The sequence below is a fragment of the Coenobita brevimanus genome, chromosome 32 (genome assembly GCF_032717465.1).
Source record: "Coenobita brevimanus isolate Jiangsu-jjx chromosome 32, ASM3271746v2, whole genome shotgun sequence".
Classification (NCBI taxonomy): domain Eukaryota; kingdom Metazoa; phylum Arthropoda; class Malacostraca; order Decapoda; family Coenobitidae; genus Coenobita; species Coenobita brevimanus.
The window spans coordinates 6,846,129-6,867,776 of NC_136985.1; the positions used below are offsets into that span (position 1 = coordinate 6,846,129).

Consider the following 21,648-nt stretch of genomic DNA (forward strand, 5'->3'; position numbering starts at 1 on the left):
TCTCCATTAGCTAAAGGAAATGATAAATTACATCCTTGTAGTGTCGAGGAAATATATTTCATTCTGCCTGATAACTTCAAACGAATTTGCAGGTACAGCATGTTAGTTCACTTGCCGTACAGTCCTGACGGTGCCCAGGTGCTGCAAGTGGCTTCCTGGACCCCCACATCAGGTCTACGCTATCTCACACCTCCCACCCTTTTCCCAGCGAAATACACCAAGTAATGTGTACAGATTACTGGCCATTTCAGAACTGGAGTATCTTATGTATTCTGTCGAAATTAATGGGCATTACAAAACTCGAAAAATATAAGTAACGTATCCAAATTACTCACGAGTATAGACTGGGCTATACTCATTTCATTCTAACCTGGCTTAAAACTATCATCTCTTCATCTTGAATGGGTTTAACAAGAGATTAACAATAGAATATGGTGCTAGTCATGAGAAAGTGTTACGGAAATGAAGTAGAGCCACAGTTTTGTATTGTTCTGCATCTGAGGTATGTGAAATATGTTGTGAAAGATTAAAAATCTAGTGAAAATTAGTGTAAAACAGGTATAATTTGTAGCTGATAGTTATGGACAACATAATCAAAGAGAACAACGAGCTGAGAAACAATTACTTAAATGAAATTAATATTAATAGCCCAGTAATAATGATTAAAATTTGTCATGGAGTACATGTCCTTGCTTTGAATAATACGCAATAGCCTTTACTCCTACAGGATTATCATAGGCTGAAAAAAAATTCACTTCCACCTAATGCTGCACTGCAACTTCAGTCCGATCAGAATATTACATTATTTTTGGCAGTTTCTATGGCGCGACGATAAACGTGATGGCTTTTACATATGAACCCTACTGGAGAGAGTCCATCGAGGGCAACACCACCAGGTACTCAGGCACTGACTACAACCAGCTTGTTGTGGTTGCACAGGCCCTGAATTTTACTTTCCGTGTCCTTCCTTCACGCAGGTGGAACGAGGTGAGAATTATATACTAGTCTACATTCAAACTTTTCCTGTTACTATCTGTTTCTGTTGTAATTTATTTGAATATTACATCAGATTTAAATATCAGCATCGTTTTGTAATATTTAGTAGCCCAATCACTCTCTTATGTGATATCTTAGGGATTATTTAAAGTATGATCTCTACAGAATACATTCTGAATATTAATTTTGTTTTCCACAAAATTAATATTCAGAATGTATTCACTGCAAGGATTTGGATTTGCTCACAGTTTGGCTGCTACTACCAGAACCTAATTTCAAATAACATGTCATCTCTTTTAAGGTGATATTCAAACTCAGTTCAGCTCCAGCATATCAGCGTTTTACAGTATCATCCTAGATGAAATGTGTAATCATACTGAAACAGCACTTTAACCTTTCCACTGCCCTCAGTGATGATCGATGTCGATCAATGAAATATACAGTACAAACTGTCGCTGGCATCGGTCTCGTCAGTGCCACCTAAAACTGCATGATAAACCCAGGGATATGCTATTTGGTGTCTTTTATGAACCCTCCGTATGTACATATAATTTCAACCATAGTGCACCGCTGTTTGTGAGTGACGTCGTTTTTCTTGGTCTGATATGCATTGATGGGTTTCTTCCGACTCTACCTCTGTTTTGATGTATATCTCATTATTTACACGATGTTATTAAATTTATTATTTACAGGATCTTATTATATTTGTTTTCAAAAAGTTTGGTACCGAAAGCAATAATTTATGTTTCATTCTGACTATTTATTCCCTAACTGGTAAAACTAGAAAATATAAAAAATTGCCATAGCTGGTCCATTATCCCTGGACAGTTTGCTGGTTTTGTCCAAGGGATAAGTTTGACTGAGTAAGGAGTTCTCTCTCTCTCTCTCTCTCTCTCTCTCTCTCTCTCTCTCTCTCTCTCTCTCTCTCTCTCTCTCTCTCTCTCTCGTATTCAAAACACAGTGGAGGTAAAAGGAATAACTTCCTGTCATCCACCTGCTTCATTGTGGCATCATGCTTCTCGCACTTCACTGAAGCGTTGCATATCCTGCCATATTTTACTGACATTTCAAAGACCATTACTCCTCTGAAGTGAATACCTTTGTCCCTCCCCAATAACGGAAACCATATAACATCCGCCAAGCAGTGAACCCTAGTCCCCTCTCCTGTTTGCAAGGGTTATCATGGTTTTCTCAGTCCTCATGTATAGAAAAGATCAAATCAGAAACTGACATCATTCTGTATTTCCTCTAAACTTTTAAAGAATGTGTCCAGTCCAGACATCTCCAAATAAACGTGACGAATTTTTTTCGTTCTTCCTAGGAAGAACAATACATTACTATGCTTGGAGCCTATGGCTCGTACTTTATTATGCACTAAAATGATCAGTTTCTTTCAAATTAGGAAGGGCACCTTGTTGTTAAGATTTAAGGAATGCAACATCATAACTTTTAGTTCCAAACATTTCCGTGAAAGAGTTTATGGTAAAAATACCACACGAATATATATATATATATATATATATATATATATATATATATATATATATATATATATATCTATAGATATATATATATATATATATTGTTACAGAACAGAGAAAGATAATGTACACTTTAAGTGAGACTACTAAAAATAACTACTGTCCCGTAAAGTTCCAGGTTCAAAACAAAGAGTTAGGTAAAATTACAAGTTAAAGTTTAATGCTCAAACTAACAACAAAACATTCAGGACTCATAAGGATAATGTAATGGCAAAAAAAAAGGGTTAAATATATGGTTAACTGCAAAAGCCTCTATTAACACGAAATTAGCAAGAGGAAGAGATCAGTAGGTCGGAAGTAGTGGAAGCGATGAAGAAGATTAAGCTGGGAAAGGCCCCAGGAATTGATGGAGTGTGTGGTGAAATGCTTAGGTATGGGGGTGAGATTGTTGGGGAGTGGATATGGAAGTTGTGTAGATTGGCTTGGGAAGAGGGAAGGGTTCCAGAGGACTGGAAATCAGGTATAATTGATCCTCTGTACAAAGGAAAAGGGGAGAGAGAAGTATGTGGTAACCATAGGGGTATTTGCCTTCTTAGTGTGACTGGTAAAATATATGGTAGAATACTCATTGATAGGGTTAGGCATATGACAGAGGAGCTAGTTGGAGAAGAACAAGGGGGATTTAGGAAGGGAAAAGGGTGTGTAGACCAGATATTTGTTCTAAGATGTTTAGTGGAGAAGTATCTAGAGAAGGGAAGGAAAGTGTATGCTGCCTTCATGGACTTGGAGAAAGCTTATGACAGAATAGATAGGCAAGGTATGTGGAAGGTATTAAGAATATGTGGAGTGGAGGGGAAATTGTTGAGTGCTGTGAAGAGTATGTATGAGGGAGCTAGGGCTACGGTGCGAGTGGATGGTGAGCTGAGTGAGTTCTTTGATCTCAATGTGGGACTGAAACAGGGGTGTGTAATGTCTCCATGGCTGTTTAATATATATATGGATGGGGTTGTAAAGGAGGTTCAAGGTAGGGCAGTGGATGTGGGGGTGGCCCTAATGAACGAGGGTGAGATTTGGAAGCTTCCGGTGTTGCTGTTTGCTGATGATACAGTATTGTTGAGTGAAGATGAATGGGAGTTGCAAGGTTTGGTGAATGAATTTGGGACAGTGTGTAGGAGGAGGAAGCTGAAAGTTAATGTAAACAAAAGTAAAGTTATGGTGTTTGAGAGGAATGAAGTCACAGAGTGTGCAGTGAGGTTGGATGGTGAGGATATGGAGAATGTGAGTGCATTCAAGTACTTGGGTAGTGTGATGAGTAAGGATGGAACTTTGGGGGATGAAGTAAATGAAAGGGTACAGCAGGGAAGGAAGGTTGTTGGTACACTGAAAGCAGTGATGAGAAATAGGAGGCGAGTATGGAAGTTAAGAAGTCACTGCATGATGGTATTGTGATCCCTACCCTGACGTATGGAAGCGAGGCGTGGACCTTGCAAGAAGGGAACAAGTCAAGAGTGAGAGCAGTGGAAATGAGTTACTTGAGAGGAGCATGTGGAGTGACGTGGAGGGACAGGTTGACGAATGAAGAAGTGAAGGAACGTTGTGGGGTAGATGTGGATGTGGTTGAAAAGATTAGGAGAAATACACTGAGGTGGTTTGGACATGTGGAGAGGATGGAGAATGAAAGACTGACTAAGAGGGTGTATGTAGGTGAGGTGGAGGGAGGGAGAGGGAGGGGTAGACCAAGGATGAGGTGGAGGGATGGAGTTGAGAGGTATATGAGGGAGGGGGGGGGTGAGTTGGGGGGAGGGGAGTCAAATGGTGGGTGACAGAGTGACTTGGAGGCGTTTTGTCTGCGGCCACCCTTTGCGGGATTAGGGCGTCGGGCTATAGATAGATAGAAATTTACCTAAGTCAGCCCTGATAAAATGCAAATACACTGGGTAATGCTCAGTTAATGCAAGATAAATGATTACAGATACAAAATAATATTAATGATGGCTGACAATAAGAACTTTACATGAATTACAAAAACCTTACTAGGCCTAAGAATCAACCTTATGCTACACAGTACAAGAAAAAATGCAATAACACTTATACTCAAATTACACAGCTGCTAGATGGTTGGAGACTTCCTGAGCACTCACGATAATAACTGTACAGGGGAGGACAGAGATGTGAACATAATGAGGAGCAGATCTAAGTGGCAATAATGCAGAGACTGAGCTCATTATATAGGGGCCAGCAGAGCTTGATACAACTTGTAAGAAGGACGCGCAAATGAAGCCATGGGGACAAAGAGTTGACAATCCCGCTCTGAACAACAGAAAGGACGACTTACTCTACTATAACGGTAGAAGGGGGGACTGAGGCAGAACACGCTCGTGATCAAACATGCAGCATACTGTGCGTTAAAATTACACAAAGGATGATGAAATCATAGGCTATGTAACACCTCCCCACAAAGAAAAAGAAATTTACAAAGGAAATTTCTTATTACTCTAAAACAATCTGTCTAAAGTCTAGATAAGCAATCTGCAATAACATTTTCTTTCCCCTTGACATGTTGTATGTCTAATGAATACTCCTGAAGAAGTAGACTCCATCTTGTCAATCTCTGATTTTTATCTTTAAACTTACTAAGGAATTTCAGTGGGTTATGATTGGTATAAATGACTATGGGGTCAAAACCAGAACACAAATAAAATGAAAAATGCTGTAAACCCAAAATCAAGGCCAAAAGCTCTTTCTCAATAGTTGAGTAGTTCTTTTGAGGTGGAGTGAACTTCTTACTGTAATAAGATACAGGGTGTTCAATACCCTGATCATCCTCTTGCAGCAAAACAGCTCCAGCTCCTGTATCACTTGCATCAACAGCCATGTTAAAAGGCTTAGCAAAATTTGGAGTAGCGAGCACTGGCTGACTTAATAGGATAGCTTTAAGTTTGTTGAAAGAGGATTTACAGTTATCGGTCCAGACAAATTTAACTCCCATTTTCAGTAGGTCTGTGAGTGGTGATACAAGAATTGAAAAGTTAAGAACAAATCTCCGGTAATAACCTACCATTCCCAAAAATCTTTGTAGCTCTTTCCTACTTTTAGGTCTGGGAAGATCACTTATAACCTGAACCTTAGCTGCTGGTGGTGCAACATGTCCATCACCAATTACATACTCGAGGTACTGAACTTTAGCTTGACCAAACTCACACTTTGATAAATTAGCTACAAGATTAGCCTGAACCAAACGCCCAAGAAATTTACTGACATGGCATAGGTGATCTTTCCAGTTGTCACTGAAGATTAATACGTCATCAATATAAACAACACACCCTGCCAAACCCTCTGTTACAAAATTCATGAGCTTCTGAAATGCGGCTGGTGCATTCTTCATACCATATGGCATTACCGAACATGCAAAAGTCTTTCCTAGTGTTACAAAACATGAGATCTCCCTAGCACGTTCAGTCATAGGTACTTGCCAGTATCCCTTCAACAAATCAAACTTACTTATGTGCCTAGCCTTTTCGATCTTGTCTATGCAATCTTCCACGCGAGGGAGAGGGTAAGTGTCTGTTTTGGTTATCTGATTAACACGTCTGTAGTCAATGGAAAGCCGCTGTGACCCCCCTGGCTTAGGGACTAGAGTGACAGGAGAACTCCACTCGCTCTGACAGGGCTCAATCATCTTGTGGTCCAACAGGTAGCCAAGCTCCTTCTGGATGAGAGGAACTTTCACTCGGTTCACACGGTAAGGAGGCAATTTAATTGGCTTTGTGTCTCCAACGTCGATATCATGCATCAACACAGTGGTTCTTCCTGGAGTGGCACGGAACACTTGCGAGTACTCCTGCAGTAATGCCGAGAACTCCTGCCTTTCCTCGGGAGGTAGATGAGAAAGCTTAGTCTGGAGATCATTCATGATATCAGGATTCTTCCCCAAACTATCACTCAGGCTCATACTGCATGGGAGAGCTTCACTTGCAGACTCGGGTGGAACAGCTACAGTGCAGACTGGGTTATTTTCGTCCCGCCTGTGATATAACTTTAGCATGTTGATGTGACATAGTTGCTTGTTCTTTCTATGATCTGGTGTGGCGATGACATAGTTGAAATCACTGAGTTTCTTCTCCACGAAATAAGGACCACTAAACTTGGCTTGAAGAGGTTTCCCATGAACTGGTAGCAGAATCAAAACCTGATCTCCTGGCTGAAACTGGTGTAACCTGGACTTCTTATCATACCAAGTCTTCATCTTCTCCTGAGCAGCTACTAAATTCTCTCTCGCCAGCTGTAAAGCAGTGGACAGCCGTTCTTTGAACTTCATCACATACTCCAGCAGGATGACGTCATCTTCCTCCGACAGCCAGCATTCCTTGAGTAACTTAAGGGGTCCTCTTACTTCATGGCCAAACAGTACTTCAAAAGGTGAGAAGCCCAGTGATTCATTTGGAGATTCTCTTGCAGCAAACACAAAGAATGGAAGACCTTTATCCCAGTCTTTCTGATGTTCCAAACAGTATTTCTTGAGCATCGATTTGAGTATTTGATGATATCTCTCCAGCGCTCCTTGGGTCTGGGGATGGTAAGCTGAAGACGTGATCTGGGTGATGCCCAACTCTTTCAGAGACTGCTTGAAAACGTTTGACATGAAATTACTTCCCCGGTCTGACTGTACCTCCTTGGGCAGACCAAACTTTGTGAAGAACCCTAGCATTTCCTTAACCACGTTCTTTGCTGAGATATTTCTAAGTGGAATGGCTTCAGGATAACGAGTAGCCATATCAATCAGGGTCAACACGTAAGAAAATCCTGAAGAAGTCATAGGAAGAGGGCCCACAATATCCACCTACACACGGGTGAATGGCGCCTCAAAAGGAGGAATAGGAACTAGAGATGCAACCTTTTCGGTCTGATTACACTTCCTCACAACTTGACAGGTGTGACATGATTTACAATACCAGGAAACATCCCTGAAGATACCTGGCCAGTAGAGGTGTTTCAAAATGCGTGCCACAGTCTTCCTCACTCCAAGGTGTCCTGCCAAACTGGAATCATGAGCCACTCTAATGATATCCTGCCTACAAACACGAGGGATGACAACTTGATATACAACCTCCCATTCACAGTCGGCTGATGCTGTTGGAGGTCTCCACTTCCCCATAAGTACTCCTGACTTTATATAATAACAAGTAGAAGCACCGGCTGACTCTTCCTCACTGCAAGCAGAGTTAGCTAGACCTTTCAACTCAGGGTCAGCAAGCTGCAACTCAACCAACTCTTGACGAGACAAATTATCAACACTACGGGGTACTGCCTCATCTGGTGAGTGGTCCAAATTAGCAAGAAAAGTGTCAGCTAGGATAACATCATCATCATTATCCTCTAAATCTCCAGTAACTTTAGACTTAGCCCTAGTGACAGCACATGCAGGGAACACATCAGGGACACCACAATCCTGGTCCGCAGCCACTGGCTCACTAGACAACTGAGGAGCTGGACACACTTGACTTCCACCAATATCATTTCCAAGTAAGAAAGTTACACCTGACATTGGGAGTGTCTCAACCAACCCAACCATAACGGAACCAATAGCAAAACCAGACTCTAAATTCACTCGGCACAGAGGGACAGAGAAGTAATTATTCCCTACACCTTGTAAGATTACAGTTTCATCAGAGGAATTAACATTAGAGCCTAGAACACTAGTCAGCATAAGGTATTGGCAAGCACCTGTATCACGATATATTTTAACTGATTTCCTGTCATTATTGTCCAGAGGACTGACAAAACCATCAGACAGGAAATTAGCACATGAACTCTTGAGAGTGTCACCCACGTTACTGCTCAAAAGAGGAGCTCCATCATGAGAATTTAAGTTACCCCTCAAAGCAGGTTCAGTTAACTCAGTTAAAGAATTCTGGGAACTCTCAAGAGTGGACACTAGACCAATTGACTGAATATTTAAAGACTCCTTTTTGTTCACATCACGCTGTCTCCTGAAACATTTCTCCGTAGTATGGCCAAGCTTACTACAATAAGTACATTTACTTTTCTGAAATCTAGAGGTGAAGCTGGTATTTACTTCCTGAGAAACATCATCTTTATTCTCTTTCCTCTTACCTGTACTCTGATTAGAGGCAACGTTCTTACTCTCAGCTTTCCCTTTTCCTCTAGAATATCTCTTGTGAGTGAGAACATATTCATCAGCTAAAATTACAGCATCAGACAAATTATCTATTCTTTTCTCATCAAGATACAGGCTTACATCTTTATAAATACACCTCTTGAAGTCCTCCACCAAAATCACCTGCTTAAATTTATCAAAATCATAATCCATATTCTTAGAATTTAACCACTGGTCTAACAGATCTTCTTTGATTTTTGCATACTCAACATGGGATTGCTTATCTTGGTTGTAAGTTGTCCTAAATTTTACTCTATAGGCTTCAGGAACAATCTCATAGGCCTTAAGAATCAAGCTCTTAACTACATCATAATTATCAGATTGATCCTGAGGCAAAGATGCATAAGTTACTTGAGCTATACTGGTGAGATCAGTTTGAAGGAGTACTGGCCAATACTTTTTGGGCCAATTAAAACCTGTAGCTACCCTCTCAAACAACTGAAAATACTTTGTTAAATCAGATTCATTAAAAGGAGGGACAAGTTTAAAATTTTTAGCCACATCAAAATCTCAGAGCTAGATGATCCAGTTCCACATTGTTTCATGCGATACTCATGGTCTGCCTGAATCCTGGCAAGTTCAACTTGTGCCTGTATCTGTGCCTCCTGAATCCGAGCCTGAGATTCAGCCTCCTTAGCATTTGCTTGAAATTCAGCCTCCTTAACACAAGACTCTGCCTCCTTAGCCTGAGCCTCCTGCAGGGCTAGCTGTAACTTAGCTAATTCAATCTGCGTTCGCTCATTTGGAGGAGTTACATTAAACAAGCTTTCATTAATCATGTCAACAATTTGATCTTTAGAATGATGAGAGCGAACAGCAATTCCCAATTGTTGAGCAACAAGCTTAAGTTCATTCTTTGTTCTGTTTTCTATATCACACATTGTTTGCACATTTGACAAAAAATCTTTGGCTTCATCAAGCGTAGTAATAGTAGACATCATGAATAAATCACAGTCGCAAAATATCAAGCAATATCCTTATGATAATATCCTGAATATCCTGATGAGAGGTCGCCAAATTTATGTTACGGAACAGAGAAAGATAATGTACACTTTAAGTGAGACTACTAAAAATAACTACTGTCCCGTAAAGTTCCAGGTTCAAAACAAAGAGTTAGGTAAAATTACAAGTTAAAGTTTAATGCTCAAATTAACAACAAAACATTCAGGACTCATAAGGATAATGTAATGGCAAAAAAACAGGTTAAATATATGGTTAACTGCAATAGCCTCTATTAACACGAAATTAGCAAGAGTAAATTTACCTAAGTCAGCCCTGATAAAATGAAAATACACTGGGTAATGCTCAGTTAATGCAAGATAAATGATTACAGATACAAAATAATATTAATGATGGCTGACAATAAGAACTTTACATGAATTACAAAAACCTTACTAGGCCTAAGAATCAACCTTATGCTACACAGTACAAGAAAAAATGCAATAACACTTATACTCAAATTATACAGCTGTTAGATGGTTGGAGACTTCCTGAGCACTCACGATAATAACTGTACAGGGGAGGACAGAGATGTGAACAAAATGAGGAGCAGATCTAAGTGGCAATAATGCAGAGACTGAGCTCGTTATATAGGGGCCAGCAGAGCTCTATACAACTTGTAAGAAGGACGCGCAAATGAAGCCATGGGGACAAAGAGTTGACAATCCCGCTCTGAACAACAGAAAGGACGACTTACTCTACTATAACGGTAGAAGGGGGGACTGAGGCAGAACACGCTCATGATCAAACATGCAGCATACTGTGCGTTAAAATTACACAAAGGATGATGAAATCATAGGCTATGTAACAATATATATATATATATATATATATATATATATATATATATATATATATATATATATATACATATATATATATATATATATATATATATATATATATATATATATATATATATATATATACAGTATTTAACCCGTCACGTTCCGACCAATTTCACATCTCCGATTCCCCCCAATCAGGAACTATTTTGTAAAATTTTTTTTGGCTTAAACCTCCGCTTTTGTTGAGAAACAAAGGAAAATCACCAAGAAAGGGCTTACCGGGGTCCATAAGTGGTCGGAACAGGTGAGGTCCCCCGCGCCAGGTATCGTATTCTGTCACTGACGTGTGAAGCTCTCACGTTTTCTATGGTAGGTAATTTTGGTAGAAACAACAAAGAACACCTTTACATTTATTGAATCTTAACTAATAAACAATCACAATAACAATATAATGGTTTTCAATGATATATATATGAAAAATAAGCATTGTTCCATCACGCGAGCATAGTGAGTTTGGTCATGTTGGTCACACGCTATGTGCTAAAATTCTTGTTTCAGTAAACATATCATTTCTTCTACTTGTATAATATTGTTTCAATGTCATTTTACCATTTTGTACTGTATGTAAATGTTTTCAGCTGTTTTCATTCATTACAATGACATGTAGCATAACTATAGCGCACATCTGCTTACTCAGCGCACTTACTATGACTCTTATCTCAACATACCATATTATTTTATCACTTTCATAGTATTGTTTTTTTACATTGAACCTTTCCTCAACCAATGTAAATGTTTTCAATTATTTACATTCATTATGAGGGCATTTAGCGAAATGCTAACACATATTCACGTAGCAAGCACACTAGGTACCACTCGTGTTTCAACTTCTACTTTGTTTTTTCACTCCCAATATACTTCCCCACTTACATTACACCCGTTTCCACCTTATAGTACTATTTACATATTTACAGGCCTTATTTATTCCACTGAGCATCGGAATATCGCACCAAAATACCCTCGCTATGAATGTTTCGACTTAGATAATATTTATACACTTACATAATAATTTTCCACTACATTACACCCATTTCCACTTTATACAACTATTTACATATTTACGGGCCTTATTTATTCCACTGAACGTCAGAATAGCGCACCAGAATACCCTCGCTATGAATGTTTCGACTTAGATAATATTTATACACTTACATAATAATGTTCCACTCACATTACACCCATTTCCACTTTATACAACTATTCACCTATTTACGGGCCTTATTTATTCCACTGAACGTCAGAATAGCGCATCTACATACACTTGCTGGGAAGGTTTCCACTTAGAAAATATTTATGCCCTTACAGATTTTTCCACTTATATTACACCCGTTTCCACTTCCATATTACTATTTACAGATCTACGGGCCTTATAATTACACTGAGCGTCTGTTTGTCGCATTTCTTTCTGAGTATGAGTGTCATATCGCATTCACACCATATCAGAAGTGCATCAAGGTGTGATACTCACTAAAACAAGGGTGAATGCAGAGACCCACGTCACACTCAACGCACTGGTAGCGGGTGTCTTTTCTATGAGTGGTGGGTCTCACACGGGAATTGTTACACACATGACACCTTCATTGGGCCCTAGGTCTATTTGGCTGGGGAGGTATAGTAGTGGGGAAATGGTGGGCGGATATTCTCAGGGGAGTTTGGGCGGTAGGGGCAGTGTGTGTGCGGTGTTGGGGCCTCTCAACCGCATACCTGGCAAAAATCTCACGTGTAAGCTCCCTCACAAACCCTTCAAAGGTTTCCTGCACTCCTGTTGTCATGGCGTGCAGGTGGTGGCAATTCAGGACAGTTATATCTAGCATGTGAAAGAAGAGCTTCTTGTACCACTTCATCGTTTTCCTGGCACACTCGACCGTGGATATCATGGAGTCTGACTGGTCCACCAGGCGCATGTTGATGTTATAATCAACGACACACTCAGGTTTCCATATGTGGCACCTCCTCTTGCTGCAGTAATCCACGGACTCTGTACGGTGCATCAAGGCAGTGAGTACAAGAGGCTAACTTCTCTGTTGTGGTTCCACACTGTAGCTAGTATATTGTTAGCCTGGAAGAAGACCACCTCATTTCTTTCAAGCTTCCACCCCACCTTGACCATGTGACACCGGTTCACCTTGACGGTACCACAGATTCCCGTGTCATGCCTGTGTAGATAACGAGCGAGAAGAGGGCTAGTGTACCAGTTGTCCAGGTAAAGGACGTGACCACGATGAAGGTAGTCTTCAGTCATTGTCTTTACCACTGCTCCAGACAGTCCAATACTCCAATCTTCTATTATGTCTGTCTGTGCACCGGTGTACAAGACTATGTCTTGCACATAACCAGTCCTACAGTCACACATAACAAAGATCTTGAACCCAAGAAGGTGCCTTTTGCTGGGTATGTACTGCCGAAAGGAAATATTGCCTCTCCACAACACGGGACTCTCGTCTATGACAAGGTCTCTATAGGGATAAAATGAGGAATGGAATGTTTGACGTAGGTGATCAAAAACCAACCTAATTCGCCTCATCTTATTAGTATCATTTGCATTGGCAGGATCATCAGCATCGTAAATGTGGAGCCGGCCTAGAATTTGCTGATAGCGATTACGGCTCATGATTTGGCCAAATATTGGTGTCTGCATGATAGGGTCCCTTGTCCAGTATGCCGGAATTCTGTTTTTACATACAATACCCATCAAAAGTACCAAGGCAAAAAATAAAAACATTTTTGCAAGGGAGACAGGGTAATCATAAATGATGGAATGCTTGCTCTTTGTGCCCAGTCTTTCACCCTCATGGCGCTGGCTGCTAGAGAAACGGTTTGTTCGTTCCACTATTTGCTCCAAAAAACCCTCACTGAAATACAGGTGGAAAAAATCCAGCCTGGTGGAACTAGGGTGAATTCCTGGAGCAGTGCAGCCAGCACACCCCTGCTTAGTGAAAAGGTGAATGATGGGAGAAAAATCACTCCCATCCTCCCAATTCCAAGTCACAAAACCCTCTTCCCCATCGTACCCATCATCGCCTTCGTTGGGGTGGGGAGGAGATGCTGGTGGGGGAGGTTCAGGAGGAGGAGTGTGGGGGGCTTCCCCACTCACACTCTTCCGTCGGCCTTTACCCTTCCCCTTTCCCTAACCCTTACGGCCTTGTGGAACATTAGGGGGCTGTGGGGAGGAAGTCTGGGAATACTGGGGAGCATAAGACGTTCTGGGGAGTGGCTCCTCCTCACCTCCCCCCTCCATCACCACACCACGTGATTCATCACGCACCCTCACTGTCCCATGTGATACGCCTCGCTGCCTTACACCACCATGGGAGAACGAAGACTCACTCCTTCCACTCTCGCTTTCTATACTCACCCGTGCACTTTCCATTTCACTCCCCACTCCCTCCATGCCACTTCCACCATCCTCAAACAAAACACTAGGCCCGTGCCTGCTTGTACGACGTGCTGTGCACTTGGGGCCGTGATTGGTGATTATCTTGCAGCTGTAACACATGGCGGCATGTCCCACAGCTCCATCCTCGTCCTCATCCTCGAATTCGGGCTCCACATCACGTAGGGGCTGCCGAGAGGTAATAGCACGATGTTTTTGTGCAGGCTGGCCCTCTCTAGCAGCACAATAAGTCACATAGCGCCGCTTCCTGGGGGACGAGACCTCCTCATCACTGCTGCTGGTTTCCTCCTCCTCTGGTTGGACATAATCTTTGTCCACCACCTCGGCATCAAGTGGCGAATCACTGTCGTCAGTGAAGGAGTTCAGGGCAGCTTGGATTTCCTCCTCCGAGAGACCTCTATGCGCCATGTCTGACCAGGGCCACTGCTAACAGGTGAGTGACTGAGCCAAGGGTGAGCGCAGGTCGTGCAAGGTCGCCGAGTGTCCTTGCCTGGTGGCAGGTAGGGGAAGGTCGAGTGACCATAAATATAAAAAATCGAGCACGAGATTTGAAAATTGTGCAAATTATGCACCTTGCAATTGCACGATGTACCAGTACGTCGACGGGACTGACAATTACATAATGTTGCAACATACTCATTCGTCAACGGGATGCCTTGGTATATATATATATATATATATATATATATCATCATCATCATCATCAGCCATTTGAGTGTCCACTGCAGGACCGGCCTATCCAGACCGAAGTGGGGACAATACAGCCAATGTATCTCTACCTAGTGGGTTAAGCTGTCTGGTAGAGACTGTATGTACGATGAGAAGTGTTTGTAAGTGTAATTGTAATGTTGTAGTGGCTTTGAATGTGTGTGTAGTCTGTGAACCAAGTGTAATCGGCCCGCGCAAGCCGACTGGGTGCAAGCATACTTTGCAGTATGCGACACCAGTTCAACCACAGCATCCCTTGTGTCCGCCAATGCAGTACGTGGCCGGATGAACACTCCCAAAGTTTATTACCCTGGCAAGGTGCGAACCCTGGTCCATCCGTGTACGAAATGCACACTCTACCACTGTACCACAGAGGCTATAAATATATGTATATATATATATATATATATATATATATATATATATATATATATATATATAAATATATGTATATATAAACTGGGGGCTTTCATTTCTGTATCTTAATGTTATATTTACTTGCAGGTGACAGATCTGATGCAGGTTCGTAAACTATTCATGGCAACAATGATGCATGGTGTTATTCCACAAGATCTACAGAGGTGAGATTCTGAGCTAAGGTTGACCTTTGCACTGCAGTGTTCACTGTTGTTAGATAATCCGGTTCATTTCCACATAGTTTTATGCAGCAAAGAAAAGCTATACATTGTCAATAGATAGAGATTGCCTATCTAATTTGAAACTCCTAATGTCTTATTAATTACAGATAACGTAAGTGATGAGGAAAATAATTTTTGAAATTTGCTTTACTTGCTGAAGTGGAGTTACTAGAAAACGAGCCTGTCAGTGCACGGAAGTCAAGATCATTCTTCTAATGACTGCCTACAAATGTGTAACTGAATTCTGTATATATTGCCTTCTTTTGCTTGTTCACAAGAAAGCCAGCCAGAATGTCCCAGCACTAGAACTTGACTCTCCCGACATTGTTCCACTTAAAATACAAACAAGGTACGTGAAATCCATCCTAGACAATTTACCTACCAACAAAGCTCCAGGCCCAGATGGAATTCCGCCAATTGTTTTGAAAAAGTGTTCCCCAGAACTTGCCTCTGTTCTTGCAAAATTATTCAGACTATGCATACGTACTTCTTCATTCCCTAATTCATGGAAAGAAGCCAATATCCACCCAATTTTAAAGAAAGGAAGTTCCTCTGACCCCTCTGATTACAGACCAATAGCTGTCACATCTTCTCTTGGTAAGGTTTTTGAAACTGTAATTAATAAGCACATAGTTAAGCATCTTGAATCCAACAACTTAATTAGTGATAGACAATATGATTTTCACCAAGAAAGATCCACCATTGACATACTCAATCTCCTGACTCACACCATCCATAAACCAGTTGACCTACGTGGTGAAACTCATGCAGTAGCCCTGGATATTTCTAAAGCTTTCGACAGAGTCTGGCACTGTTCCTTGTTGTCCAAACTCCCTTGCTATGGACTAAAGTCTTTTGTTCCTTTGATTTCCTCATATCTCAGCAATAGAAAAGTAAAAGTAGATGATGTATATTCCACTTTCCACTCAGTTAACGCCGGCGTGCCGCAGAGATCAGTTCTGGCACCAACCTTTTTCCTCGTTCATATTAATGATCTCTTATCTGTCACCCACAATCCCATCCATTCATATGCAGATGACTCAACACTTCATAGTTCATTCACACTCAGACATCCATTTACAAAGTCTGATATCTCTAACTCTCACCTCAGTACAGCCATCTCTTTAAATCAAGACTAATCCACGATCAGTGAATGGGGACAAAACAAACTTGTCTCATTTAATGCTAGTAAAACTAAATATATACAATTTAATAATAGGCAGATATTGCCAGAATCGTATTACCTTCAATGCTACAAATATCCCCATTTCCAAAAGTATTGAAATTTTCGCTGTCTCGCTTAACAATGCCCTCAGTTGGACCTCTCATGTCAGATCACTTGCTAAAACCACCTCAAAGAAACTTGGATTATTGTACAGAGGCCGTAACTTCTTCACTGATGAGCAGTTGGCTATAATTTATAAGAGTCATGTGTGCTCTCAGCTTGAATACTGCTCACCCTTGTGGAGCGGATGTGGAAAGGTTGCACTAAAACAAATAGACAAGATTCAGAACAAAGCTGTTAGAATTGTTAATAACCCAGCTATTACTAATAAACTACCTCCCCTACAAGTAAGAAGGAATGTTGCCTCCCTTGCGTTATTTTACAGATATTTCTACAGCAAATGCTGAGACGAAGTTACGTCCAAGATGCCACCTCTCAATGCCTTCCCTCGTGCTACACGGGCAGCTGGCAGCGCTCATGACTGGAATGTCACTCAGCCATACTGAAGAACTTCTGCCTATCAGAATTCTTTCATTCCCCGAACTGTATCTCTCTGGAACTCGCTTCCCCAGAGTTGTTTCCCTCCAAACTTCAACCCACAGCTCTTCAAGACAGATATTTTATGAACAGAGGACACTGTCACGGAACAGAGAGAGATAATGAACACTTCAAGTGAGATTACTAAAATCACTAATGTCCCGCAACGTTCCAGGTTCAAAACAAAAGAGTTAGGTAAAATTACAAGTTAAAGTTTAATGCTCAAACTAACAACTAAAGATTCAGGACTCATAAGGATAATGTACTGGCAAAACGGGTTACATATATGGTTAACTGCAATAGCCTCTATGAACATAAATTTAGCAAGAGCAAATTTATCTAAGTCAGCCCTGATAAATGAGAAAACCGGATAATGCTCAGTTAAAGCAAGATATATTATTACAGATACAAACTATTATTAATATTGGCTGACATTAAAAACTCTACATGAATCACAAAACCCTTACCAGGCCAACGAAATAACGCCTTAGGCCATACAGTACAAGAAAAATGGTAACAACACTTATACCCAAATTATACAGCAGGTAGATGGCTGGAGACTTCCTGAGCACGCACAAAAATAATAATACACTATACAGGGGAGGACAGAGATGTTAACAAAACGAGGAGTAGATCTAAGTGGCCCTAATACAGAGACTGAGCTCATTATATAGGGGCCGGCAGAGCTTCATTCAACTTGCAAGAAGGACGCGCAAATGAGGGCACAGAGGACGAAGAGTTGACACTCCTGCTCTGAACAACAGAAAGAACGACTTACTCTACTATAAGGGGGAGAAGGGGGGAGTGAGGTAGGACACGCAAGCCTGGTCACTATGGAAGCCACGAGGCGAATCGTGATCAAACATGCAGCATACTGTACGTTAGAATTATACAAAGGCTGATGAAATCATAGGCTATGTAACACCTCCCCACATAGAAAAGAAATTTACAAAGGAAATTTCTTATTACTCTAAAACAATCTGTCCAAAGTCTAGATAAGCAATCTGCAATAACATTTTCTTTCCCTTTGACATGTTGTATGTCTAATGAATACTCCTGAAGAAGTAGACTCCATCTTGTCAATCTCTGATTTTTATCTTTAAACTTACTAAGGAATTTCAGTGGGTTATGATCGGTATAAATGACTATGGGATCAAAACCAGAACACAAATAAAATGAAAAATGCTGTATAACGAAAATCAAGGCCAAAAGCTCTTTCTCAATAGTGGAGTAGTTCTTTTGAGGTGGAGTGAACTTCTTACTGTAATAAGATACAGGGTGTTCAATACCCTGATCATCCTCTTGCAGCAAAACAGCTCCAGCTCCTGTATCACTTGCATCAACAGCCATCTTAAAAGGCTTAGCAAAATTTGAAGTAGAGAGTACTGGCTGACTTAATAGGATAGCTTTAAGTTTACTGAAAGAGGATTCACAGTTATCGGTCCAGACAAATTTAACTCCCTTTTTCAGTAGGTCTGTAAGTGGTGATACAAGAATTGAAAAGTTAAGAACAAATCTCCTGTAATAACCTACCATTCCCAAAAATCTCTGTAGCTCTTTCCTACTTTTAGGTCTGGGAAGATCAGTTATAACCTGAACCTTAGCTCCTGGTAGTGCAACGTGTCCATCACCAATTACGTACCCAAGGTACTGAACTTTAGCTTGACCAAACTCACACTTTGATAAATTAGCTACAAGATTAGCCTGAACCAAACGCTCAAGAAATTTACTGACATGGCATAGGTGATCTTTCCAGTTGTCACTAAAGATTAATACATCATCAATATAAACAACACACCCTGCCAAACCCTCTGTTACAACATTCATGAGCTTCTGAAAAGTGGCTGGTGCATTCTTCATACCATATGGCATTACAGAACATGCAAAAGTCTTTCCTAGTGTTACAAAACATGAGATCTCTCTAGCATGTTCAGTCATAGGTACTTGCCAGTATCCCTTTAACAAATCAAACTTACTTATGTACCTAGCCTTTCCGATCTTGTCTATGCAATCTTCCACGCGAGGAAGAGGGTAAGTGTCTGTTTTGGTTATCTGATTAACATGTTTGTAGTCGATGCAAAGGCGCTGTGACCCCCCTGGCTTAGGGACTAGAGTGACAGGAGAACTCCACTCGCTCTGACAGGGCTCAATCATCTTGTGGTCCAACAGGCAGCTAAACTCCTTCTGGATGAGAGGAACTTTCACTGGGTTCACACGGTAAGGAGGCAGTTTAATTGGCTTTGCGTCTCCAACATCGACATCATGCCTCAACACAGTGGTTCTTCCTGGAGTGTCCCAGAAAACTTACGGGTACTCCTACAGTAATGCCGAAAACTCCTGCCTTTCCTCGGGAGCTAGATGAGAAAGCTTAGTCTGGAGATCATTCATGATATCAGGATTCTTCCCCAAACTATCACTCAGGCTCATACTGCATGGGAGAACTTCACTTGCAGACTCGGGTGGAACAGCTACAGTGCAGACTGAGTTATTTTCGTCCCGCCTGTGATATAACTTTAGCATGTTGATGTGACAAAGTTGCTTGTTCTTTGTACGATCTGGTGTGGCGATGACATAGTTGAAATCACCGAGTTTCTTCTCCACGAAATAAAGACCACTAAACTTGGCTTGAAGAGGTTGCCCATGCACCGGTAGCAGAATCAAAACCTGATCTCCCAGCTGAAAATGGCACAACCTGGACTCCTTATCATACCAAGTCTTCATCTTCTCCTGAGCTGCTCCTAAATTCTCTCTCGCCAGCTGCAAAGCAGTGGACAGCCGTTCTTTGAACTTCATCACATACTCCAGCAGGTTGACGTCATCTTCCTCCGACAGCCAGCATTCCTTGAGTAGCTTAAGGGGTCCTCTTACTTCATGGCCAAACAGTAGTTCAAAGGGTGAGAAGCCCAGTGATTCATTTGGAGATTCTCTTGCAGCAAATACAATGAATGGAAGACCTTTATCCCAGTCTTTCTGATGTTCCAAACAGTATTTCCTGAGCATCGAGTTGAGTGTTTGATGATATCTCTTCAACGCTCCTTGGGTCTGGGGATGGTAAGCTGAAGACATGATCCAGGTGATGCCCAACTCTTTCAGAGACTGCTTGAAAATATTTGACATGAAATTACTTCCCCAGTCTGGCTGTACCTCCTTGGGCAGACCAACCTTGGTGAAGAAACCCAGCATTTCCTTAACCACGTTCTTTGCTGAGATATTTCTAAGTGGAATGGCTTCGGGATAACGAGTAGCCATATCAATCAGGGTCAACACATAAGAAAATCCTGAAGAAGTCTTAGGAAGAGGGCCCACAATATCAACCAACACATGGGTGAAAGGCGCCTCAAAAGGAGGAATGGGAACTAGAGGTGCAACCTTTTTGGTCTCATTACACCTCCCCACAACTTGACAGGTGTGACAAGACTTACAATACCAGGAAACATCTCTAAAGATACCTGGCCAGTAGAGGTGTTTCAAAATGCGTGCCACAGTCTTCCTCACTCCAAGGTGTCCTGCCAAACTGGAATCATGAGCCACTCTAATGATAGCCTGCCTACAAACACGAGGGATGACAACTCCATGTACAACCTCCCATTCACAGTCGGCTGATGCTGTTGGATGTCTCTACTTTCTCACAAGTACTCCTGACTTTATATAATAACAAGTAGAAGCACCAGCTGACTCTTCCTCACTGCAAGCAGAGTTAGCTAGACCTTTCAACTCAGGGTCAGCAACCTGCAACTCAACCAACTCTTGACGAGACAAATTATCAACACTACGGGGTACTGCCTCATCTGGTGAGTGGTCCAAATTCGCAAGAAAAGTGTCAGCTAGGATAACATCATCATTAACATTTCCTCTAAGTCACCAGTAACCTTAGACTTAGCCCTAGTGACAGCACATGCAAAGAACACATCAGGGACATCACAATCCTGGGTAGCAGTCACTGGTTCACTAGACAACTGAGGAGCTGGACACACTTGACTTCCACCAATATCATTTCCAAGTAAGAAAGTTACACCTGACATTGGGAGTGTCTCCACCAACCCAACCATAACGGAACGATTAACAAAACCAGACTCTAAATTCACTCTACAGAGAGGGACAGAGAAGTAATTATTCCCTACACCTTGTAAGATTACAGTTTCATCAGAGGAATTAACATTAGAGCCTAGAACACTGCTCAGCATAAGGGATTGGCATGCACCTGTATTACGATATATTTTAACTGATTTCCTGTCATTATTGTTCAGAGGACTGACAAAACCATCAGACAGGAAATTAGCACATGAACTCTTGAAAGTGTCACCCATGTTACTGCTCAAAAGAGGAGCTTCATCATGAGAAATTAATTTACCCCTCAAAGCAGGTTCAGTTAACTCGGTTAAAGAATTCTGGGAACTCTCAAGGGTGGACACTAGACCAATTGACTGAATATTTAAAGACTCCTTTTTGTTCACATCACGCTGTCTCCTGAAACATTTCTCCGTAGTATGACCAAGCTTGCTACAATAAGTACACTTATTTTTCTGAAATCTAGAGGTGAAGCTGGTATTTACTTCCTGACAAACATCATCTTTATTCTCTTTCCTGTTACCTGTACTCTGAGTAGAGGCAACGTACTTACTCCCAGCTTTCCTTTTTTCTTTA

The 21,648-nt window shown here is 41.3% G+C and overlaps 1 protein-coding gene across 1 annotated transcript in view; it reads left to right on the forward strand.

Annotated features, from left to right (window-relative positions):
- The first annotated feature begins 840 nt into the window (after positions 1-840).
- The window catches only part of LOC145395584 (ionotropic receptor 93a-like), a 44,935-nt gene continuing 24,127 nt past the window's right edge, over positions 841-21,648 (forward strand). Inside the window, exons 1-2 of the mRNA XM_080269155.1 lie at positions 841-987; positions 15,109-15,185. Coding sequence (XP_080125281.1) covers positions 841-987; positions 15,109-15,185 — 224 coding nt within the window. The remainder of the gene's footprint in view (positions 988-15,108; positions 15,186-21,648) is intronic.